This window comes from Protopterus annectens, chromosome 4.part0 (assembly GCF_019279795.1).
Source record: "Protopterus annectens isolate FY-2018-M chromosome 4.part0, PAN1.0, whole genome shotgun sequence".
NCBI lineage: Eukaryota > Metazoa > Chordata > Ceratodontiformes > Protopteridae > Protopterus > Protopterus annectens.
The window spans coordinates 952,642,674-952,667,869 of NC_056733.1; the positions used below are offsets into that span (position 1 = coordinate 952,642,674).

Below are 25,196 nucleotides of genomic sequence, written 5' to 3' on the forward strand. Positions count from 1 at the left end.
GCTGCTGGTTCAAAAGGAGGTAGTGTCAGTTTTTCCAGGACAAAGTTGAGGTCCCAAGCTGGCACTGGAGCCTTTCTTAGTGGCTTAATGTTCTTGATTCCCCTAAGGAATTGCCTTAGCAAAGGATGTGAAAACACAGGTGGATCAGTGTTATATCTAGCTGAAATAGCTGAAGAATTTATCTTTATGGAAGAATATGAGAGTCCATTTTGAAGCATATCTGCCAAATATTCCAGGATGAGTGGGATGTTCAATAGTGATGCATCATGACCCTTGCTGGTGTTCCAAATACTGAATCTCTTCCATTTTGCCAAGTAAACCTTTCTGGTGGATGGTCTTCGAGCTTCTGTTAGTATCCGCTGAACTTCCTTGGAGAGAGATAGATTGAGGTTATTCATGGGATCTCCCAGGCTGTCAGCTGCAGTGTCTGAAGGTTTGGATGCACTGTTTTGAAGTTGTGCTGAGTCAAAAGTAGGGGCCATTGGGGAAGGGCCCACTTCTTGTTGTGACATATGCTCCGTAGTAGCGGGTACCAGTGTTGTCTTGGCCGGTCTGGAGCTATTAGGATCCCCTTGGGTGTCTCTGCTTTGATCTTCAGTAATACTGTGGTCATCAGTGGCAGAGGTGGGAATGCATAGATTTTTAGGAAGTTCCAGTTGAATGAAAGAGCATCTATTTTCCAAGCTTGTGGATGGTATGTCCTTGAACAGAATTTTTGCAGATGATGGTTGAGGTGAGAGGCAAATAGGTCTACTTCTGGCCTGCCCCATGTCGAGGTGAGTTGTGCGAAGATCCTTGGGTGTAACCTCCACTCGTGAGGATCTATGAAATTTCTGCTTAGGCTGTCTGCCAGCACATTGTCTTTGCCTGGAACAAACTGGGATTGTAAGTGTATGTTCAGGCTCAGTGATTTTTCCCAAAGATTCATTGTCAGTCTGCAAAGGGGGTAGGAATGGGTGCCCCTTGCTTGTTTATATACCACATCACAGTGGTGTTGTCTGTCCGTATCAGTAAATGGCCTTGTTGTAGTTGTTGAAAGGCCTTGATGGCATGCATTACTGCCAGCATTTCTTTTTGGTTTATATGCAGATGTGTTTCCTTTGGAGACCATTGTCCTTGTATGCATCTGCCCTCCATATGCGCCCCCCATCCAATGTCTGAGGCATCTGTGGTCATGGTCTGTGTTATCTGAGGTTTTTTGAATGACATACCTGTGTTTGCCTGGCTTACCGAGGCCCACCATAGGAATTCCTTTTGTAGGCATGGAATGAGCGGTATGGTTGCCTCTAAGTTGTTGTGCTGAGACCATAGGCTTTTTAAGTACCATTGAAGCTTTCTCATGTGTAGCCTTGCTAATGGAACCAGGAGAATGCAGGATGCCATGTAACCCAGGGCCTGTAGGAATCTCCTTGCAGTCATCTGGGTGAGTTTTGCCAAACCCTTGAAATAATGAGTTAACTTCTCTTGCTTGTCTTCTGTCAGGTAAGCCATTTGAGAGGCTGTGTCCAGATTGGCTCCTAAGAAGGTTATTTGCTGGGATGGTTGAAGTCTTGACTTTTGAAAGCTGACTGTGTATCCCAGAGCCTGAAGTAAATTTATGACATAGTTCAAGTTTTTTGTCAACATCAGTCTGTCGTCCACTTGTATAAGGCAGTCATCCCGGTACGGGTAAATTTGGATCCCCTGGAGCCTGCAATGAGCAATTACTGAAGCCAGGCATTTTGTGAATACTTTGGGCGCAGTAGATAAGCCAAATGGCAATGCTGAGAATTGATAATGCTCTGGCCCTGCAAGAAATCTGAGGTATCTTCTGCAGCTGTGTCTGATAGGGACATGCAGGTATGCCTCCTTGAGGTCCAGAGTAATCAGCCAAGACCCCTTGCCCAGCATGGGAAGGAGTTGCTGTAGAGTCAGCATTTTGAACTTTGGTACTATGAGAAAAGTGTTTAATGCAGACAAATCCAGTATTGGTCTCCATTGAGTTTCTTTTCTTGGCACAAGGAACAGTCTTGAGTAGAACCCCTGGCCTTGTTCTTGTTGTGGTACTCTTTCTATTGCTTTTATCTGAGCCAGCAGCGAAATTTGCTTGATAGCCTCTGCCCTCTGGTTTTGTGGTAGGTTTGGTATGCCCTGTTTTCTGGGTAAGGTGTGAAAATGGAACCTGTAACCTTGGTCTATAATGTCCAAAATCCATTTGTCTTTTGTCAATCTGTGCCAATTGTCTGAAAACAGAGATAATTTTCCGCCCAAGGGCACTTCTGTTTGCTCCTTGGTTGGCGGTTGTAGAGGAAAGTCATTGAGATTGTGTCTGAGGGGCAGGGGAGACCCCTGTGTCACTTCTTTGGTTTGCAGGCTGCCATTGTCGTCCCCTGTAAGAACCTCTGTGTTGTCCTCTTCCACGGCCACGCCTGTTTTTACCCCTTTGAAATTTTTCAGGATTAGGAAAGGACCAGTTCTTTGAAGGCCAATTCCTGCTGAATCTGGGGGGCTGAACCTGGAGGAAATCTTTGACAGTCTGAACTGATTTTGCTTTTTCCTCGATGGACTTTAACACATCTTTAGCATTAGCACCAAAAAGCTTGTCCTTTTCCAAGGGTGCATCCAGAAGTTTTGCCTTAACATGATCTGGTAGAGAGGTTGATCTTTTAACCATGCATGTCTGCGAATGACTGCCCCCGTCATAGCTGCCCTACATGAAGCTTCCAATGCATCATATCCACACTGCAGAAAGTGATTGCTGACTTGCTGAGAATTATGTACAGCTTCCTGCAAAGACTTCCTGTCTAAAGGGTCAGGAGAGGCCAATGTTTTCTGTAAATCATCTAACAGGTAATCCTGATATTGTAACATATGAAAAAGGCAATTCAAAGCTCTCATAGATAAAGTGGTGGAGGTGTACACCTTTTCTCCCCCATCTCTCTAATGACAGCTACCCTGTTGGAAGGCAAGGGATTTTTAGAGGAGGAAGCTGAAACACCTTTAGGTCCCTGAGACATTTTAGTATGGGCCCTGAACAAATGGGAATGTGTGTCTGGGACCCTGTAATATCTGTCTGGCTTGGCTGGGGCAGGAGGAAGAGAATCAGGGGTAACACTGGAGTCAGAATATAGATCATCCAAAACATCAAGCACAGGAGGAATAGCTAGGGGCCTGTGCTGGGGCTTAAGGAAGGTTCGAAGGCGCTTTCTGGAATCAGAATATTCCTGGCCTTGCCACTTGAAATGTTCCCTCATGGTATGCAGAACTTCCCCAAAAGAAATGTCCTCAGGAGGGGAGGCCGAGGGGATGGAATCCTCTGCATCAGAGTCCTCATAGGTCTGAAAGAGGTCTTCCTGGCCCTCGGAGTGGATAGAGTCCTCAGAATCATCATCTGTAGGGATAGGTTCAGAGGGATCAACCCGGGGCCTCTTATCTGGAGGAGGCTGGGATGCTCTCTCTGGATGGGCCTGTGAACCTCTAATCATGGAAATTAAGTCTGCGGCCATAGACATGATTTGTGTCTCAGGAGTAGTTTGAGTCAAGGTTTTTGCTGTAAGTTGCTTAGTCTTGCTGGCTGCCTTAGCCCGAGTGTAGGCCTTAATAGACATGGCCATAGGAGGCCTGGCAGCTCCACGTACAGGAGTGACCTTATCTACAGCAATGGTCTCTGGCATTTCCTCGGTTTCAGTATCCGGAGGAAAATCTATAACTGGCGTCAGAGTGGTATCTGGAATCGGAGTCGTCGGTATTGCGGTGTCTTCGGTTCGGAGTGGTGGAATAACCGTCTCAGAGGGAACCGGAGCACTCTCGGTAGGTTTTGGCATGGAGCCTGTGGTAGACGCGGGCCGAGGATGTCGGTCCCGGTCTTTTCGTTTCTTGGGTGTTTGTAATGTCGGAATATCCGACGGCATTGTGTACGCAAATTTTTCACCGAAAAAGTCTTCAGCGAACTCCGCCCGGCGCCTGAGTGCGCGCTTGTTGAAGCGAGCACAGGCGACAGGCTGAGACGTCGTGGTCTGGGCCAAGGCAAGGAAGACAGTAAGAGTGGAAATCCGTATGAGGTATTTGTTTACCACAAGACAGACAATTATTAACTTTTTCAGTAATTTCTGACATCGGCTGAGGCAAGAAAAGGTCCCCAACGGGGTACTTAGCTTTTTTGATGACTTCGGATTCGAAGAATACAGGAGCTGACCGACCGGCACTTGCGAACTGCTTCTGCTTCGGGCACCGCGCGGCAAGAAAGACTGAAGAAAATGGCTTCGGCTGATGCTTATGTACTCCAGCCGCTCTGACGTCGGAGAGAAATGCGACATCAGCCGACGTCGGACCGAGACTTTGGAATCTGGCCGACTGAGGGCTGCCAGAGGCAGGACAACCCACATGTTATGACTGCAGTTGCATTCTTGAAGGACATCGAATGCAATTTCCTATCCATTTTGAAATTGTCTGTCTGGAAATTGCTTTTCCTTGCACTCCAGTTGCATATGCTACAAAAAGTTGGTCAGTTTTTCTACTGGTTTTAGTTCTGTCCAGATAGTAGCGTAGTTGTCTGTGTACATCCAAGGTGTGCAATAGTTTTTCCCCCTTGTTCTGTGGGTTAGGGAAGAACGTAGGCAAATGAATAGCTTGGTTCAAGGATACCCTGGATACCACCTTTGGCATGAAAGTAGGATTGGTTCTCAGAGACACTCTATCCTGGTGAAAAATAAGGAAAGGCTGCACTGCCATTAGTGCCTGTAACTCGGATACTCTTCTTGCTGTAGTGATTGTCAGAAGGAAAGCAGTTTTCCAAGATAAGAACTGTAAGTCTGCTGATGCTGCTGGTTCAAAAGGGGGTAGTGTTAATTTTTCTAGCACAAAATTGAGATCCCACACAGGCAGAGGAGGTCTCCTTGGAGGTTTTACATTTTTGATCCCTCTTAAAAATTGTCTGAGAAGAGGGTGACAGAAGAAAGGAGGATCCATGTTGTACTCTGCTGAAATTGCTGAAGCATGAATCTTAATGGAAGAATAGGACAGGCCATTGTGAAACAGTTCTGCTAAGTATACTAGGATGTGTGCTAAGTTTGCCAGTGTGACATCTGTACCCTTTGATGTGTTCCAAATGAGGAATCTCTTCCATTTAGCTGAGTATGTTTTCCTTGTGGAGGGTCTGCGAGCCTCCAGGATAATGTCATTAACCCTCTGAGATAAGACAGTTTGGTTTTGGTTTAAACAATTTTCCAGGCAGTTAACTGCAGTGTTTTCAAGTTTGGATGCAGGGTCTTGAAGTTGTTCCGTGTTAGAAGAGGCCCTAGGGGTAGAGGCCATGAGTTCGCCCGAGACATGCTTCTCAGTAGCGGATAGCAGTGCTGCCTTGGCCAGTCTGGAGCTATTAGTATCACCTTTGGCTGTTCCTCCCTGATCTTCAGTAGAACTTTGTGCATCAATGGGAGGGGTGGAAATGCATACACTGTTAGGGCATTCCAGTTGAAAGAGAGAGTCCACCCTCCAGGCTTGTGGGTGGTATACCCTTGAGCAGAATTTCTTCAGTTGGTGGTTGAGTGGGGAGGCGAACAGGTCTATCTCTGGCGTTCCCCATTTGCTTGTTATGAGTTTGAAGATGTCTGGATGCAGCATCCATTCGTGAGCATCTGTGGTAGTTCTGCTTAAGCTGTCTGTTAATGAATTTTCTTTTCCTGGTACGAAGTTGGCCTGCAGCTGGATGTTGAGAGTCAGGCCTAGGTTCCACAGATCCATTGCCATCCGGCATAGAGGGTAGGAATGAGTGCCTCCCTGTTTATGTACCACATGACCGTGGTATTGTCTGTCCTTATCAGCAGATGTCCTTGCTGGAGGAATGATTTGAATGCCTCGATTGCATACTTCACTGCCAGCATCTCCTTTAGGTTTATGTGCAAGTTCAGCTGGTCTTGAGACCATAGGCCTTGGATACACACTTGTCCTCCAGGTGTGCTCCCCATCCTAGGTCTGAGGTGTCCGTGGTGATGGTCTGCCTTGGTCGTGGTTTGTTGAAAGGCAACCCTCTGCTGGACTAGCAGGCCTGAGCCCACCACAGAAATTCCTTTTTCAGGCATGGAATGATTGGTATCATGGTTTCTAGATTGTGACTGTGTTGAGACCATACATTCCCTAGGTACCATTGTAATTTTCTCATATGTAGCCTGGCATGCGGGATCAAGATTATGCAGGATGCCATGTAACCCAGGGCCTGCAGGACTTTCCTTGCAGTAAGCTGAGCTTGTCTTGTCAAAGCCATGAAGTAGACTGGGAGTTGCTTTTGTTTTTCTTCTGTGAGAAAAGCCATCTGAGTTATTGTGTCCAGATCCACACCCAAAAATGTTATCCTTTGGGATGGCACTCGTCTTGACTTCTGGATGTTGACTGTGTATCCCAAAGCCTGTAACAGGTGTATGACATAGGCCAAATCCTTTATTAGTTTTGCCTTGTTGTCCGCTTGTATTAGGCAGTCGTCCAGGTATGGGTAGATTTGAATTCCCCGAAGCCTGCAAAGTGCAATTACTGATGCCAGGCATTTCGTGAATACTCTGGGTGCAGTAGATAAGCCAAAGGGCAATGCTGAGAATTGATAATGCTCTGATCCTGCAAGAAATCTGAGGTGTCTTCTGCAATCTGGTCGTATAGGGACGTGCAGGTATGCCTCCTTGAGATCTAGAGTCACCAGCCAAGACTCCTTGCCCAACATGGGAAGAAGTTGCTGTAGGGTCAGCATTTTGAATTTTGGCACAATGAAATATGTGTTTAGTGTGGACAAGTCGAGAATAGGCCTCCATTGGGTTTCTTTTCTTGGTACAAGGAATAGTCTGGAGTAAAATCCTTGGCCTTGTTCCATAGATGGTACCCTTTCTATTGCTTTCATCTGGAGTAAATTGTTGATTTGTCTTAAAGCCTCTGGCTTCTGGTTTGGTGGGAGGTTTGGCATTCCGCTCCTTCTTGATAAAGTGTGGAAGTGAAACCTGTAGCCTTTGTCTATTGTTTGCAATGTCCATGTGTCTTTTGTAATGCAATGCCAGTTTTTCGAGAATAAAGCCAGCTTTCCGCCCAAGGGTGCTTCCAGTTGTTCCCTGGTAGGCGGAATCAGAGTCAAGTCATTGTGTTTGTCCTGTGGAAGTGGTTGTAGTTGCAGTTGTGGCACTACTCCTCTGGTTGGCAGGCTGCCACTGACGACCCCTGTATGCACCCTTTGATTGACCTCTGCCTCTTGGGCGTCTATTCCTGCCCCTCTGTGCTCTGGAGGTGTCTGGAAAGGACCAATTCTTTGAAGGCCAGTTTCTGCTGAACCTCTGAGGTTGAACCTGCAGAAAATCCTTTACTGTTTGCACAGATTTTGCTTTTTCTTCCACTTTCCTTAGAATCTCCTGTGCAGGGGAGCCAAATAAACTTTGTTTCTCCATTGGAGCATCTAGAAGTTTAGCCTTGACATGGTCTGGCAAGGATTGCTCTTTTAGCCAGGCATGCCTTCGAATTACTGCCCCAGTCATAGCTGATCTAAATGAAGCCTCTAGTGAATCATAGCCACATTTTAAGAAATGATTACTGACCTGCTGAGAGTTTTGTACCAAATCCTGAAGGGACTTGCGGTCTAAAGGTTCAGGAGAAGAAAGCTTTTCATTCAGCTGATCTAACAAATATTCCTGATACTGTATCATATGGAATTGACAGTTTAATGCCCTGGCAGAAAGAGTAGCAGATGTATAAACCTTTTTTCCCCATCTCTCTAATGCTCTTGACTATCTTTCAGAGGGAAGAGTTTTTTTGGCAGTGGTAGCTGCAACACCTTTTGGGCTCTGAGAGAGTTTCTGGGTCTGCAGCATGGGCTTTATACAAGTGGAAGTGAGAATCCGGGACCCTGTAATATCTGTCAGGTTTTGCCGGGGTCGGTGGAAGAGAATCAGGGGCAGAACTGACATCATTATATGCATCATCAACTACAGTAAGCACAGGTGGTATGGCTAAAGGACTATGCTGGGGCAAATGTAAAAATGTCCTTAGTCTTTTTCTAGAATCAGAGAAATCCTGACCCTGCCATTGAAAGTGTTCCCTCATTGAGTGTAAAGTCTCCCCAAAGGAAAATTCTTCTGGAGGGGAGGCAGAAGGAATAGAGTCTTATGCATCTGAATCCTCATATGGCGAATATGCCCCTTCTTGATGGTCTGATAAATCTGATCCATCCAAGGAGTAATCAGAGGAGAGAGGTTCGGGGGTTCAGTCCTAGGCCTATTGTCAGGAGGAGGGTGGGAGGCCCTGTCTGGGTGAGGTTGGGAACCTCTAAACAAAGATATAAGGTCCTCAGCAAGGCTGAGAATTTGTGAACTTGAGGAAGGCCTCTGAGAAGTAGTTTTTGCAGGTAAAGCTTTTGAAATTTTAGCTGCTTTAGCCCTGGAGAAGGCCTTAATAGACATAGAAGCAGGGGGCCTAGCTGCCCCACGTGCAGGAGTGGAAATGTCCAATGGAAGGGTGTCGGACAATTCTTGTGCGCTTGCTTCTTCGGTAGGGATTTCTGAAGCAGACTCAGTCAGGGCATCTCTGGCCTCGGTTGTCGGAGGTATGATTTCGGTAGAAGTAAGAACCGAGGACTCTGTTTCAGCCAAAACCGAGACACTCCTGGTAGGCCTAACCGTGGTTTCAGCCGAAAGTGCGGGCCACGAGTGTCGGTACTTTTCCTTGCGTTTTTTGGCTAAATGTGTAGTCAGAGTCTCAGACGGCATTTTATATGCAAAAGCGGATCCAAAAAACTCTTCTGCAAACTCCGACCGACGTCTAAGAGTCCGTCGGTTGACGGAGGCACAGGCTAAACAAGCTGATACGTCGTGGTCTGGGCCTAAGCAAGGAAGGCAGTAAGAATGGAAATCCTTATGAGGTATTTGTTTCCCACAAGTTAAACAATTATTTACTTTGACATCGGCTGAGGCAAGAAAAAGTCCCCAATGGGGTACTTAGCTTTTTTAGAAGTTTTCGGTAGCTGAATTCTCTGGATCTGACCGACCTGCACTTGCGAACAGCTTCTGCTTCAGGCACCACGCGGCAAGAAAGACTGGGGAAAATGGCGTCGGCTGATGCCTTTATACCCCAGAAGCTCTGACGTCGGGGGAAGTGCGACATCAGCAGAGGCCAGACCCAGACTTTGGAATCCGGCCGACCGAAGGGCTGCCTGAGGCAGGACAACCCATATGTTATGACTGCAGATGCATCCTTGAAAGACATCCAGGACTGCAACAGCGAATACACTCAGACATCTACACTTATGCTAAATGTACACAACTGTACTATGTTCTTCGTGTTTCACTGTTGGTCATCGTACTTGGGTTAATTCCCAAAACTGAAGAAAGGGTGGAGACAGTCTAGAAGAGAGTTTGGGCTGGCTAGTATGCCCTGCAGGACTCCTGTTGCAAAACCCACTTTGGATTTTGAAACTATAGGCAGGTGGTAATGCTCGGTGAATGTCGGTACAGAACTCCAGGTAGCAGCTTCCAAAATGTCCCTCGTAGGGACTCCCCTGAGGAATGCTGTAGAGGTAGAAATTGCCTTAGTGGAGTGTGTTGACCCTCTGAGGTGTTGGTTTCCCATGGAGTTTGTAGCAGAAATTAATACAGTGTGCTATCCATTTGGAAACTGTTTTGAAATGGCCTTGCCCTCTGCCCCAGGTGCAAAACATAGTAACTAGTCAGATTTCCTGAAGGGCTTAGTCCTATCCAGGTAGAATCTGAGCGGTCTGTGCACATCCAAGGAGTGCAGGATCCTTTCTCCTTTATTTTGAGAATTAGGAAAGAATGTTGGCAAATGGATAGATTGGTTGAGAGCTACGCTGGACACCACTTTAGGCATAAAGGAAGGAAGGATTAATCCTGAGGGAGACCCTGTCAGCATGAAAAATAATGAAGGGTTTCACAGCCATAAGTGCTTGTAAGCTCAGACACTCTTCTAACTGAAGTGATGGTCAGAAGCAAGGCTGTTTTACAAGAGAGGAATTTTAACTCTGCTGACGCTGCAGGCTCAAAGGGGGGTAGCATGAGCTTTTCCAGTACAAAGTTAAGGTCCCAAGCAGGAGGGGTGGGTGCTCTCCTTGGTTGTCTCAAGTTGCATGCCCCTCTCAGGAACTGTTTGAGGAGAGGTGGCTCAGTGTTGTAATGAGCCGAGATGGAAGACATGGATCTTAATGGAGAAGGATAGGTCTCTGTGGAACAGATCTGCTAACTAATCCAGGATTAGAGGTAGGGAGGTTAGTGCTGTGTACTCACCTTTAGACTGAATCCAGGAGCAATACCTTTTCCACTTAGCAGCATAGAATTTCCTTGTACTGGGTATTCTGGCTTCCAAAATGACATCCAGTACCTGCTTGCTTAGGCTGGTCACTGAGGGAGAATACAAGGAATAAGCCAGACTGCAAGATTCAGGGTTTGCAGTTGCAAATTCAAGATCTGTCCCCCCTGCTGAGTGAGGAGGGTCGGGTTGTGGGGTAGGTGCCAGGGTGGCACCAGTGACAGGGTGCGCAGTATTGGTCCCAGTGCTGGCACTGCCAGTCCGGGGCAATCAGGATAGTCCTTGGTCTGTCCTGTCTTATCTTGAGCAATATTCTTGAGAGAAGGGGCAGAGTGGGAATGTACACATTGAGAGGTTTACCCACTGGAAGGATAGGGCAGCCACTTTCCAGGCCCTGCTGGGAGGTTCCTGGGGCAGAATTTGCTGAGCTGGTGATTTCAGGGGGAGGCAAAGAGGTCCACCGCTGTGGTGGTCCATTTCTGGATCAGAAGGCTGAAAGTGCTGGGCTCTAATTGCCACTCATGTGGGTCTAGGAGATTTCTACTTAAGTCTGCCAGTGAGTTTTGTTTGCCCGGCAGGAACTGAGCTTGCAGATGGACCTGTATGTCAAGGCCATGTTTCACAGGGCCATGGCTAGCCTGCAGAGTGGTTAAGAATGGGTTCCTCCCTGCTTGTTGATGTACCACAAAGTACAGTTGTGTACCTATCATAAATGTAGATGTTAGAGTGTATTCACTGTTGCAGTCATTACAATTGGGTTATCCTGCTGGCAGGCTACCCGCAGTCGGCCCGAGTTCCAAAGTCTAGGTCCGGTGTCAGTTGCTGTCCCCTCCTCCCTGACGTCAGTGCACCAGGGGTATAAAAGATGCAGCCGATGCCATTTTCTTCAGTTTTTCTTGCCCCAGATGTCAGGTGCCCCTAAAATGGTAGGCTAAATTATGCCAATAAGCAGGCATACACAAAAAACAACTTTTCCTTCATCTACAAGCAAATACACCACATAGGTTGTATAGAATAGAGCAGTACAAATAAGTCCCAGCAAGGAAAAGGGGGGTGGTGGGAGGGTAACCTGGACTGCAACAGTGAATACACTAACATCTACATTTATGGTAAGTACACAACTGTACCATGTTCGTGTTTCGCTGTTGCAGTCATTACAATTGGGTTAAATCCCAAAGCTAAGGTTGGGAGGCTGGTGCTAAATAGGATTAGGAGAGGCTATCAGGCCCTGCAGAACTGCAGTGGCAAAGCCTGCCATGGATTCAGAGTAGAGAGGTAAGTGACCGTGCTTAGTAAAAGTATGCACTGAACTCCAAGTTGCAGCCTCTAAGATGTCTTTGGTTGGTACTCCTCTGAGGAAGGCTGCTGAAGTGGCTGCTGCTCTGGTTTAATGTGGCCTAATGCCCTTAGGCACTGATTTGCCATGCTGTGAATAACAGAAACAAATGCAGTGGCCAATCCACTTTGAAATAGTCTGCTTTGAAATGGAATTTCCTTGTGATCCTGCAGCATATGCCACTAGAAGTTGTTCAGTCATTCTGAAAGCTTTGGTTCTGTCCAAGTAGAAGCGTAGCTGCCTGCGAATGTCCAAAGAATGCAGAAGTCTCTCACCCTTATTCTGTGGGTTTGGGTAAAAGGTAGGCAAATTAATTATTTCGTTAAGGGCCACACTGGACACTACCTTAGACATAAATGTAGGGTTTTTGTCCTCAGAGAAACCCTGTCAGGATGGAAAATAAAAGGTTCCACAGCCATGAGTGTCTAACTCAGACTCGTCTAGCGGAGGTTATTGCTAAGAGCAGAGCTGTTTTCCAGGATAAGAATTTTATATCAGCTACAGAGGCTGGCTCAAACGGAGGCAGTGTGAGTTTCTCCAAGACATAGTTGAGGTCCCATGCAGGTATTGGTGCTTTCCTTGGAGGTCTTATGTTTTTGGCCCCTCGGAGGTACTGCCTTAGTAATGGATGAGAAAAAATAGGTGGTTCTGTATTGTAATGAGCTGAAATGGCAGAAGAATGAATTTTAATTGATGAAAAGGGAAAGGCCTTTATCCAGCATCTCAGTTAAGCACTGCAAAAATATGAGGAATATTTGGAACAATCGTGTCAATACCTTGTGCCTGGTTCCAAGCACAGAATCTCTTCCATTTTTCTGCACAAGATTTTCTGGTGTTAGGCCTCCTGGCCTCCAAAATAACATCCATCACTGCTTTAGAAAGAGGTGAGTCTTGAATGGCTACATTATCTGCCATGCTGCCAGGTTTAAGGTCCTGAGTTGGCTGTGCATTATCTGACTATTGTTGGGTCAATAAGTGAGGAATTTGAGGTAATGTCCAAGCTGGGCATTGAGACAAGCTCTTTAGGACTGGGTACCAGTGCTGGCGGGGACAGTCTGGGGCAATCAGTATCATTTTTGGCTTCTCTTGTCTGACCTTGAGTACCTTGGGGAAGAGAGGCAGAGGAGGAAAAGCATATACTGTTAGGTTTTTCCAGCTGAAAGATACAGCAACCACTTTCCATACTTGCTTGTGATAAGTCCTTATGCAGAATCTCTGTAGTTAGCAGTTGTGAGGGGAGGCAAATAGGTCTATGACCGGGCATCCCAATTCCTTGTTATGCTGAAGACTTGGGGATCCATTAGGTTTCTGCTTAGTTAGTCTGCCAGAGTAATTAACCTTCCTGGCAGGAATTGTGCTTGCAGATGTACTCGGTAAGTCAATGCTGTGTCCCAGAAGTTCATGGCTAGTCTGCAGAGGGGGTAGGAATGCGTGCCCCCCTGCTTATGTACCACATGACTGTAGTATTGTCAGTCTTGATCAGTAGTTGTCCTGGATGAAGTTGATCCTTGAAGGCTATCAGGGCATTCTGAACAGCTAGCATCTCTTTTTGAATGATATGTAGATGCATTTGACTTGCGGACCATGTGCCCTGAATACATCTTCCTGCCATATGGGCCCCCCAGGCATAATCTGATGCATCTGTTGTCAATGTCTGCCTGGCTGTGGGTAAGGTGAATGGCTGTCCCGTGTTGTGGTGACGGGCTTTTGCCCACCATCGAAACTCCAGTTGCAGGCAGGGAATGAGTGTAATTATTGTTTCCAGGCTGTGGCAATGTTGAGTCCAAACACTTTTTAGATACCATTGAAGTTTCTTCATATACAGTCTTGCATATGGAATTAGCAGGATGCCATGAAGCCCAAAGCCTGCAGAATTTTTCTTGCGGATAACTGGGTCTTTGTTGCCAACATTTTGAAATAAGTAGTCCGTTGTCTGTCTGGCATGAGATAAGCCATATGGGCAGTTGTATTTAAGCTTGCATCCAGGAATATTCTCTCTTGAGAGGGTACGAGTTTTGATTTATTTTCGTTTACTGTATACCCTAGACTGGTTAGTAATCTTTTTATAAATGCCAGATGCTGTAGTAGAATGTCCTTGTTCTCTGCCTGCATAATGCAGTCGTCCAAATAAGGATACATCTGTATTCCTCTGTCTGCAAAATGCAATTACTGGTGCCAGGCATTTTGTGAAGATCCTGGGCGCAGTAGATAAGCCAAAGGGCAGTGCAGAGAATTGGTAGTGCATTGAGCCAGCTATAAATATGAGGTATCTTCTGCATGATTGTCTGATTGGGACATGCAGGTATGCCTCTTTTAGGTCTAAAGTCACAATCCAAGCCTTCTTGCCCAGCATGGGCAGAAGCTGCTGCAGAATTAATATTTTGAATTTTGGAATATCCAAGAATGTGTTTAGGATAGACAGGTCCAGTATTGGTCTCCAGGCTTTGTCCTTTCTGGGCACCAAGAATAGCCTTGAGTAAAATCCTAGTCCCTGCTCTTGCTGTGGTACTTGCTGAATGGCTCTCATGTCCATGAGGGATGAAACTTTTTTTTGTGCCTCTGCCCACTGATTGCGTGGCAGGTCTAGCATACCATTTGGCCTTGGCAGGGTGTGAAAGTGGAACCTGTAGCCTTGTGATACGATGTTTAAGACCCATTTGTCCTGGGTGATCATGTGCCAATTTTGTGAAAAAAGTGCTAGTTTTCCCCCCAAAGGAGCTGCAAGAAGATAAGTGCTTGGTGCTGGCAGGGGAAGTCATTGAGACTGTTTGCTGTATGGCTGTGATTTTTCCTCTCCGCTTTTGAAGGTAGAAGCACCCCATTGTTTAGGCCTGTATGAGCCTTGGGGCTATGATCTGCCTCTGGGGTGTCTGTAGCTGCCTCTTTGTGGCCTGTCTGACACTGGAAAGGACCAATTTTTTGCAAGCCAGTTCCTGCTAAATCTGGGAGGCTGTACCTGTAAGAAATCCTTGACTGTTCGCATAGATTTAGTTTTGTCCTCAATTTTCTTCAACACCTCTTCTACTTTAACACCGAACAAGGTATCATATGCTGTAATGGAGCATCTAATAGTTTTGCTTTAACATGATTGGGCAGATTCTATTCTTTTAACCAAGCATGCCTCCTAATGACAGAACCTGTAACAGCCGCCCTGCAGGAAGCCTCTAGAGAATCAAAACCACATTGCAAAGTATGCTTTCCCACTTGTTCAGCTGCATGCAATAAATCCTACATCTCTCTGTTTTCTGCACATTCTGAATTTGTCAACATTTTCTGTTTAAGCAGTGACATAAGATATTGCTGATATTTAAGCATATGAAACTGACGATTTAAAGCTCTTACAGCCAAGGTAGCAGAAGTATAAATCTTTTTCCCCCATCTGTCCAGGACCCGTGAATCCCTATCAGAGGGGATAGGGTTTTTTTTTGCAGTGGAAGCAGTGACCCCTTTGGGACCCTGAGAGATAGTTTCTGGGTCAGCAGCAGAGTTTTTGTAAAGAAATTTATGTGAATCAGGAAACCCTGTAGTATCTGTCTGGCTTAACAGGAGCTGGTGGTAAAGAATCAGGAGACAGAACGGACTCTGAAAATACATCTACAATGTCTAAAACAGGAGGAATAGCAAGGGGCCTGTGCTGAGGTAATAGAAGTATTTGAGCCTTTTCTTGGATTCTGAGTAATCTTGGCTCTCTGTGGAAATGCTCCCTCATAGTATGCAGGGTCTCCCCAAAAGACTAATCCTCAGGAGGAGAGGCTTAAGGGATAGCTTCTTCAGCATCAGAACCCTCATAGGGAGGAAGAGAATATTCCTGTTCAGAAGAGGAATCAGAGGAAATGGAAACCTGATCTAAAGATTCATATTCTATCTCTTGCCTAGGCCTCTTATCAGGAGGAGGATGGGAACCCCTGATCAAAGTAATTAGGTCTTCAGCCATTTTAAGCATCTGTTTTTTAGGCATGGAGGCCTGTCCAGGAGAATGCTGTACTTGTTTCTTTGTCTTTAGAGCTGCTTTAGTCTTTGCCTTTGAAGCTGAAGTTGGTTTTACATACAACTGTGTAGGCCTGAAAACAGCCACAGAAGCAGATGCCTGCTCAGCGGCTCCAGACCCATCTGAGGGAATAGTTTCTGAGTGTCCAATACCTAGAGTTTCCAGCGGCCTAGTCGGCTCCACGTGGGATTTGGAAGCAGCCTGTGGCTCTGAAGTAGTGGGCGTCAGGGGCTGCGAAAGCACCTCACTGAGAACCAAATTCCGGTAGTTGGCTGTTCCAACGGCATTATATAATTGAATCTTCTGCCAAAGTAATGAAATGCAAAATCGTACAGACACTTAATAGTGTGTTGGTTAAATTTAGCACAAAACCGACAACGAGCAACATCGTGGTCAGGGCCTAGGCAAAGAATACAGTAAGAATGAAAATCCTTATGAGGTATTTACTTCCCACAAGAAATACAATTAACTTTTTCTGACATCTGTCTGGAGAAAGAAAAAAGTTTTCCCAACGGGGTACTTAGCTTTAAAAGACTACTTCGGATCTGAAATTTGAATCTGAAAATCTCAGGAGTTGGCCGACCAGCACTTGCGAACTGCTTTTGCTTCGGGCACCGTGCGGCAAGAAAGACTGAAGAAAATGGCGTCGGCTGCATCTTTTATACCCCTGGCACACTGACGTCAGGACGGAGGCGACAGCAACTGAAGCCGGACCTAGACTTTGGAGCTCAGGCCAACTGCGGGTAGCCTGCCAGCAGGATAACCCAATTGTAATGACTGCAACAGTGAAACACGAACATACTTGTTCAACGTAACTATGGTGTTATCTGTTATTAGCAGGGGTCCTGGTGAGAGTAGGGATCTGAAAGCTGTTTGTGTGCTGAACAGCTAGCATCTCTTTTTGGATGATGTGCAGACGAATTTGACTTGGGCTCCAGTGGCCCTGAATGCACTTCTCGTCCAGGTGTGCCCCCAGACACAGTCTGATGCGTCCATGGTTAGGGCCTGGGCGGCGTGGGGTTGAGTAAAGGGAAGCCACTTGTGGTTGCATGAGGCTGGCCCACCAAAGAAACTCTGTCCTTAGGGTATGATAGGAATGACTGTTTCCAGGTCCTGAGAAGGTTGGCACCAAAGACTTTTTAAGTACCACTCAAGTTTCCTCATATGCAGTCTGGCATATGGAATTAGTGGGATGCAAGAGATCATGAACCCTAGGGCCTGCAAGATTTTCCTTGCAGATAGCTGGGTTCTGGTGGCCATTTGAGTGAAGTAGCCTGTCGGGCTTGTTTTTCTGGAGTAAGAAATGCCATCTGGGATGCTGTGTCCAAGCTTGCTCCCAGGAATACAATCTTTTGACTGGGGACAAGTTTTGATTTCTTTTCGTTGATAGTGTACCCCAGGGCTGTTAGAAGGTTCTTTACAAATGTCAGATGCTGCAACAGCATTTCCTGACTGCCTGAATCAGGCAGTCCATGTACGGGTAAATATGAATTTTTTCCTCGGTCTGCAGTAGGCAATTGCTGGAGCCAGGCATTTTGTGAATACTCTGGGAACAGTGGTAAGCCAAAGGGAAGTGCAGAGAACTAAACGCCTAGATCCTGCCCTGAAGTGTAAGTATTTCCTGCATGAGTCCCTGACAGGAATGTGCAGATAGGCTTCTTTTAGGTCTAGGGTGGCTAGCCAGGCATCTTTGGCCAGCATAGGAAGAAGCTGCTGAAGAGTGAGCATTCTGAATTTTGGTACCACCAGGAAGGGGTTTAGAATGGAAAGATCTAGGATTGTGTGTCAAGTGCCCTCTTTTCTGGGTATCAGGAAAAGTCTGGAATAGAACCCCTTGACCCATCTGTTCTGTAGGAACAGGTTGAATTATCCTTATGGAGAGCAGGGCTTGAACTTGGTTTTGTGCCTCTGCCCACTGGTTTGGAGGAAGGTCTGGGAACCTTTTGTGGTTAGCAGAGTGTGGACGTACAATTTGTACCCCCTGGGATACAATGTTGATGACCCATTGGTGTTTGGTGATGGAAGTCCAGTTTTTTGCATGATGGGCAAGTTTTCCTCCTAGAGGCACGAGCAGTTGGGCAGAGGTGAGGAGTATGTGAGAAGTCATTGTGAATTCTTTCCGTAAGGGGGTGGCTTAGTACTCCCTGTTTTTGAAGTGGAGGCACTCCATTACTTAGATCTCTGAATACCCGGAGACTGTAGTCTGGGGGGTCCGTTTCCCCTGGGTGTAGTTTGAGATGGCCTTGAGGGGGCTGGAAAGGACCAATGCTTTGAGAGGCAATGTCTACTGAATCTTGGAGGCTGTACTTGCAAAAAATCTTTGTCTGCATAGACTTAGCTCCCCCCCCCCCCCCATCTTTTTTAGAACCTCTCTGCTTTGGTGTCAAACAGATTATCCTTGTTCAGAGGAGCGTCTAATAATTTCGATTTGACATGGTCTGGCAAGTTCTGCTACTTAAGCCAAGCATGTTTTCTCAGTACAGAACCAGTGACTGCTTCCCTGCAAAATGCTTCAAGGGCGTCAAGGCCACATTGCAAAGTATGCTTGCTGACTTGGCTTGCAGAATGCACAAGCTCTTGTAATTCTTTATTTTCTGCACAGTCTGTACAAGTAGCTAGTTTTTGCTCAACAAGTTCCATATGTTGCTGGTACTTCAGCATGTGAAACTGGCAACTGAATGCCCTAATGAAAAGGGTTGCAGAGGTGTATACTTATTTATCCCATCTGTCTAAAGCTCTGGAATCCCGGTCAAAAGGGGTGGGATTTTAACTGCAGTTGCTTTTATACCTTTAGGCCTCTAGGTCAGCAGTAGGATTTTAGAAAATGAATTAGAGTCAGGAACTCTGTAGTACCTGTCTGGTATCCTAGGAGCAGAGGGTAAAGTATCAGGAGTTGGACTGGATTCCATAAAGACATCATCCACAACATACAGAACTGGGGGTATTGGTAAATGTCTATGTTGTGGCAAATCTAAAAATTCCCAGTCTCTTTTTGCACCGAGGATAGTCTTGACATTCCCAGTGGAAATGCTCTCTTAAAATATGAAGGGTTTCGCCAAAAGAAATATCCTCTGGAGGAGAAGCAGAAGGAATGGATTCTTCTGCATCAAAATCCTCATAAGAAGATAAAGGCATATCTTCATATTCAGATACCTCAGAGTCGGACTCTTGGTCTGTTAAAGCTGCTGGGGACAGGTCTCTCTCTCAGAAGGGGAAGGCTGGCTTCCCCTAATCAGCATAATCAGGTCTTCTGCCATTTTACGCATTTGATGTTGTGGCAAGGAAGCAGGTGCTTGAGTTTGGGTAGTCTTTTTAGGCGTAGCTCTTACTCTTGGCCTTGGAAACTTGGTAGCTTTAGACAGAACTGAAGACACGAAAGTTGTTGTAGATTTGTGTCTGGTGCCTGCAAAGCAACTCCGGACCCATCCAAGGTAGAGAAATCTGCAGGTTCCGTAGTCAAAGAAGAATCTTGCGGCATACCGGACTCCAAACGGGTCTCTGCAGCATCCTACGAATCCATCGAAGCAAGCATCAGGGGCTGTGAAAGCACCTGAGTACCGGCGAACTGGCGACTAGTTTAACGGAAGCATCGTTTGCAGTTTTGAACCTGTGCAGTCTGTGCCTTTTATCCATAAGTTTTTTTTGGAAGATCGGTAGTCAGATGGCTTACCAAAGCCTTTTCGGAATACGAAGAGAGAGAGAGAAAGTATTTAGTGACAATAAGGGCCTGACGACTAATAGTTCTGGCATTGAACAAAGCACAAAATAGACAGAGGTACGTCGTGGTCTGGGTCTAAACAGGTGACGCAGTGAGAATGGAAATTTTGGTGTGGTATTTGCTTTCCACAGGCAAGACAATTGTTAACTTTTTCTGACACTGGTTAGAGCAAGAAAAAAAGGATCCCCAACAGGGTACTTCGCTTTAGAAGACTTCAGGATGATTCAATTCGGAAACGAAAACTGAGCTGTGCTAACTGCTTCGGGCTCCTCGGCAAGAAACACTGATGTAATGGCGTCAGCTGCCTGTTTTTATACCCCCTGACGACCGGACGTCAGTCCTGGAGCAACAGCAACCGATGCAGTAATACTAAGTCTCTGGCATTCGGGCAGACTGAGGGCTACCTACAGGCAGATAACCCAAGTGTGACGACTGCAACAGTGAAACACAAAGAACATCTCGTTAGTTTTCGAAAGAACAGTAGATGCGAAAGAAGTTGACGGTTTGTGTCGAGAATCGGTAGTGCAAAGTATTTCCTCGGAAGCTTGTGCCTGCTCAGTGGCTCCAGACCCATCCAAGGTAGAAACAACCTCAAGATCCTTAGTCGAAGAGTTTTGCGGCATACAGGACTCCTAAAGGGTCTTGGTAGCAGCCTGCAAATCCAGAGAAGCAAGCATCAGGGGCTGCGAACGTGCCTCAATGAGGATCGGGGAACTGAGGACTAGCCTAAGGGGAGCGTCATCAGTAGGTTTAGACCTGTGTGGTCAGTCTTTATCCTTTTGTTTTTTCAGATCATCTGCTGTCAGATGGCTTACCAAAGTCATATCGGAATTTGAGGACTGTAAACAAAAATACCTAGCTAAAATAAGGGCCAGACGACGTACAGTTCTGGTGTTAAAGCACAAAAGTGACTAGCAACGTCGTGGTCTGGGCCTAAGCAGTAAGAATGCAAGTCTCTGTGTGGTACTTGCTTTCCACAGGCAAGACTATTAACTTTCTGACTCCAGTTAGAGCAAGAAAAAAGGATCCCCAACGGGGTACTTAACTTTAGAAAACTTCAGCTTTATTTCAGAAGACGAAACTCAGGTAGCAGCCGACTGGTACTCGTGCAAACTGCTTCTGCTTCGGGCTCCTTGGCAAGAAAGGCTGGTGTAATGGCATTGGCTGCCTTACTTTATACTACTGATGACCTGACGTCAGTCCTGAAGCGACAGCAACCGACGCAGAAATACTAAGCCTCTGGTATTCGGGCCGGCCAAGGGCTACCCTGTCAGGGATAGCCCAAATGTGATGACTGCAACAGTGAAACACGAATATCCTTGTTTGTCTAACAGATCTGTTCAATAAGCTGAGATCCAAAATAAGTCTCCAGTCACGTCTTTCTGGCACTAAACAGAATCTGAAGTTCCAGACTAACTGGTCTGCTGGGACTTCTTGTACAACTCTTTTCTAGCAGTACATGATTCTCTATGACTGCTGGTTCACTGACTGGTTGGAACACTGGGGGTTCAATTTGGAAATGGGAGGTGGAAGAAAAAGGGGGTAAGACACAGCCTCTGGATATAACCCTCCGCACCAAAGTATCTGAGGTGATTTTTAGCCAAGAGTTTAGGTGCAGGGATAAGCATTTCCCAACTGCCTCCAGAGGAAGGCAATCGGGCCACCATTCAGGAATGCTAAGGTTTTCTGGAAAAAATCTCTGAAACTGATTTTGGGGGCCACCTCTGCTGCTTAGGCAGACTCTTCCATTAGAGTTCCACCCGCTGCTCCTAGGGGAACTTTCACCACATGTGCCTTGAAAAGGCCCTCTGGATTTTTTGAACCACATTTTTCCACCCTCTTTCCGATTCTTGAAAAAGGGTCTTTGAGGAGCAGAATAATGTATACCTAGATCATAAAGGGTCTTTCCATTTTTCTCACACCTGGATAATGTTTCTCGATCCTTTGGGCGAAATAAGGCCAATCCGTCAAAAGGAATATTAATGAATAAAGACTTAAAAAAAACTCTGCAGTCACAAAATTGCAACCAAGAGTGTCTCCTTATTGTTTCGCATGAACCCACAGCTCTGGTGGTCCCTTTGGCTGCATGTGCAAAGAGCCTCATGGATGAATTATAAAGACTCCATGGTGGCTAACCAAGATGCAACTTTACCTTTTACCTCCTCAGAAACATCTCCTGCCAGGGTATCCAATAGCTCCTTGATCAGATCTCTTTGAAGCCTAGTGAAATGCACCAGGAAAATTCAAAGACCGCAATGTGAAGGTCAATGCTGCGTAAATCCACTTGCCAAACCTATCCAACATCCTAAACTTTGCTGGGTGGATGGACAGAGGAACTTTCCTCAGCCAGTTCCTTTTTCGTGGCCACAGCTACAACCATGGCATCTACTGTTACCCTTTTGCTCAAAATTGTTCATCTTCAAGAAGGAATAAAATTTTGTCTGGCCTCCTAGGGATAGGCTCAATGGACTTTGGGCACCTTCCATGTCCGCTGAGCAATCAACAGGATAAAGTTTAGCAACAGGCAGAGTCATTCAAGAGGTAGACATGCGAGCATGAAAAGCCTGCAGGTATACCAATTGCTCAGGGTAGGGTTTTAGGACTTCCAATCACCCCTCTGTTTCAAAATTTCCAGGATGTCTCCAAAGGAAACATCAGGGGGTGATGTGGGGGACCCTTCCTCTTCAAAAATCAGTTCTTCCGTGATGAATTCCTCCGGGAAATCTAAGTGCTTCCTCTTGCATCTTTTCTTCAGAGGGAGCTTATCAGGGGAATGGTCTGTTGAGATTTCTGAAAACAGAATCTGAATCTCTTTGGGTTTTAGCACCCGTTGTCCCAGTGGAGGAGCAGGTTGGATAACTGAGGAAGAAGGGGTCAAATGAGTGGCTGAAGGAATCAAGGCCCTCTCCATAGCCTCGAAGGCTGACCCCGCCAAAGAGGGAAGGGAGCACAGAACAAAGACTGCCTTGGCACCGTGGTCACTCCAACCCCCCCACCCCCATGATGACTCCACCTCCAAGACAGAAGACTGTGCCAAACTAACCCTAACCAAACCCCTAGGTGCAGGAACAGCTCCCCAAAAAAAAAAAAAAAACAAACTGGAGTCTACTCGACCCTTGGAGCTAACAGAGTAGGTACAGTCCTAGGTCATCTCCAGATCTGACAGCCAAACTCAGAACTTGAATTGATGCCAAAGTAAGACTGTCTGAGCCCATGCAGCTGACACCAGATAACTTTATGCGGAAATCTCCAAGGCCTCAGAGGAGGTTGAGAGAGGACTAGTCAAAGGGGTGAAAATGTCGGCACCTGAAGAGGTACAGAGTCGAGGGAGTGCCTGAAATTCCTCTTTCCCATAAAATTTTCTCTACAAATCTGTCCACATCAGTCTCTGAGGCTTTTGGTGGAACAGATAGAGGACACAAAGACTTGGGTCTATGCAAAAAGACTTCAGGTAATTCCCCAGAAAAGGGCTCATTAGATGGGGAATATTGCCACCCAGGTGTTTGCCAAGTAGAAATACTCTGCTCCAAATTAGTGGGCACCGTAGCAGTGCTCGGAGTGTGGCTCTTTGGAACCAAGCCAGCAGTCTGAATCTGCACCGAAACCCTTAGCAAAGGTTTAGGAGCAATGGAGAGTGTCAATGCAAACACCACATCAACATCTGTTGGAACAGAGAAAACATTTTGGCAAAGTTTTCACTTTGACAGTTGCCAGTGGAGAAGATGGCACAGACATGATTCTTTTCTTGGCCTTCCCAGACGAAGGAGGAGGAGGAAGGCGATAAAATGTCAGTTTTACTTTTCCAGCATATATGGCCTCATTGAAGGCAGTTGAAAGTAAACATTTTAAGATAAGTTTATTTTTTTTCTTTCTACTAAAGCTCTGTGGCTAAAGCCATGACATACTGCAGGTGGGTGAGGTTCCAAGCAGAAGACGCACACAGTGTGCATCTGAGGAAGGAGTCTTGCAACAATATAAGTAACAGTATAGCATCTATGTCCAAGGATGTCCTTGTTCTGTATTAGACCAAGCAGTGAGCATGTATTTCACCAGGCATTTGCAACTGGAGCATCCACAGAGTCTCCTCACAAAGAATAAGGATTAAAATAATCGGTTTACTCTGACCACTCAAAGCCCTAACCCTGTTCAAGGTTTCTAAAATCATCCTACCTCAAACTCCCATCACAACTCTTTCTAAACTGTCTCGCCCTTCTATCACCCTAAAAACACACACGCTTTAACATTGGTTAATGCTGTCAGATGTCATTTTAAAATGCAAACTACTCTTCTGAAGTTAACACCAACTCTACCACACCACTTGCAAATGAGCCAAAATACCCATCCAGTTCATAACAGCAACTAATTAGCTGGAAGAGCGTAGCTGAGTGTAAAGCAAAACACCCCAATCCTAACGACAGATGATCAAAGCAGCTTGGAAATAATGGGAATTATTATTAGGCCAGTGTCAACTGGCAACTCTATTACTAAACAGTTAGTTCTGCTGGAAATGAAAGGCCAGTCACAGCTCAATTTCTACAAACAACAGTTACTCATGAACAAAAATATCCAATTCTAAAAACTGCATATGTATTTAACAAAAAGTGTGTACACAATCTAGTGTCTCTACATACATAAGAAAATACAAATCTTCAGAAATATCTTGCTCTTACCAAATCTGCTCCTGCTTGCAGCAGCACATCTGCAACATCTGTGTGGCCATTCTCACAGGCATACGTTAATGCAGTGTCACCCGTAGCAGTAGTGGCATGAACATTTGCCCCTGAAAGGAGATTTAGAAACATCTAGTTTAAAACACGTTACACAGTGTATCTAGATAACAGGACAACTATGAAACAAGAGCTACAACATAATGAAAACCATTTTAAGCATGCCCTAGGAAATTATCAAGTGATACAATTCAGCTGCCAGGTCACATGCCTGGACTTCATATTAACTTTATCCAGCAAACCTGTTCCTAGCAACAATCAAAGGAATCTGAATCAATGGCTGTGTTATATAACAGCATAATGAAGGCTTCCATTGACAAGTGAGTGTCAATTCGGGATGATTCCTCCTACCATCGTTTTGTCCAAGGTGAACTCAGAGCTGGCTTTAACACCTCTTCATCTAGCTTAGTCTTATTTCTACCATAATATTAGATTTGCACTTTATGAATGTACACAAAATGCTGTGATGTTAATGAAAGACCAGAGGACTTCCAGGAAACAGAAGGACCAAGAATACAAGTGTACTGACACTACCACTGCTGTGCAAAGTACAGTTGTGTACACTTACCATAAATGTAGATGTAAGAGTGTATTCACTGTTGCAGTCTTTACATTAGGGTAATCCTGCTGGCAGGTTGCCCTCAGCGGCCTGAATTCCAAAGTCTTGAGTCCTGCGTCGGCTGCTGTCTCCCCCTCCCTGACATCAGGTCATCAGGGGTATTAAAATAAGTAGCCAACGCCATTTTCTTCAGTTTTTCTTGCCCCAGATGTCAGGTGCCCCAAAAAGGGTAGCCAAACTTTACATAAATACACCAATATAAATTTTACCTTCATCTATAAGTAAATACACCACATAGGTAGCATAAATCAGAGAAGGAAAGGTGAGGTCCAAAAGAAGAAAGGGGGAAGGTGGGTGGGTAACCTGGACTGCAACAGTGAATACACTCGAACATCTACATTTATGGTAAGTGTACACAACTATACTATGTTCTTCATGTTTCACTGTTGCAGTCATTACATTTGGGTAGAGTTCCAAAGCTATGGTTGAGGGGCTAGTACTAGACAGCAGTAGGAGCAGCTAAGAGGCCCTGCAGAACTGCAGTGGCAAAGCCTGCCCTGGATTTAGAGTAGAGTGGCAGACGATGGTGCTTTGTGAAGGTGTGC

The 25,196-nt window shown here is 45.8% G+C and overlaps 1 protein-coding gene across 1 annotated transcript in view; it reads right to left on the minus strand.

The window, feature by feature from the left end:
* LOC122799695 (ankyrin repeat and KH domain-containing protein 1-like) overlaps positions 1–25,196 on the minus strand; it is a gene marked incomplete in the record, with an annotated part of 3,928,199 nt that overhangs the window by 2,734,513 nt on the left and 1,168,490 nt on the right. Inside the window, 1 exon segment of the mRNA XM_044068930.1 lies at positions 23,976–24,085. Within this exon segment, the coding sequence (XP_043924865.1) occupies positions 23,976–24,085 (110 nt within the window).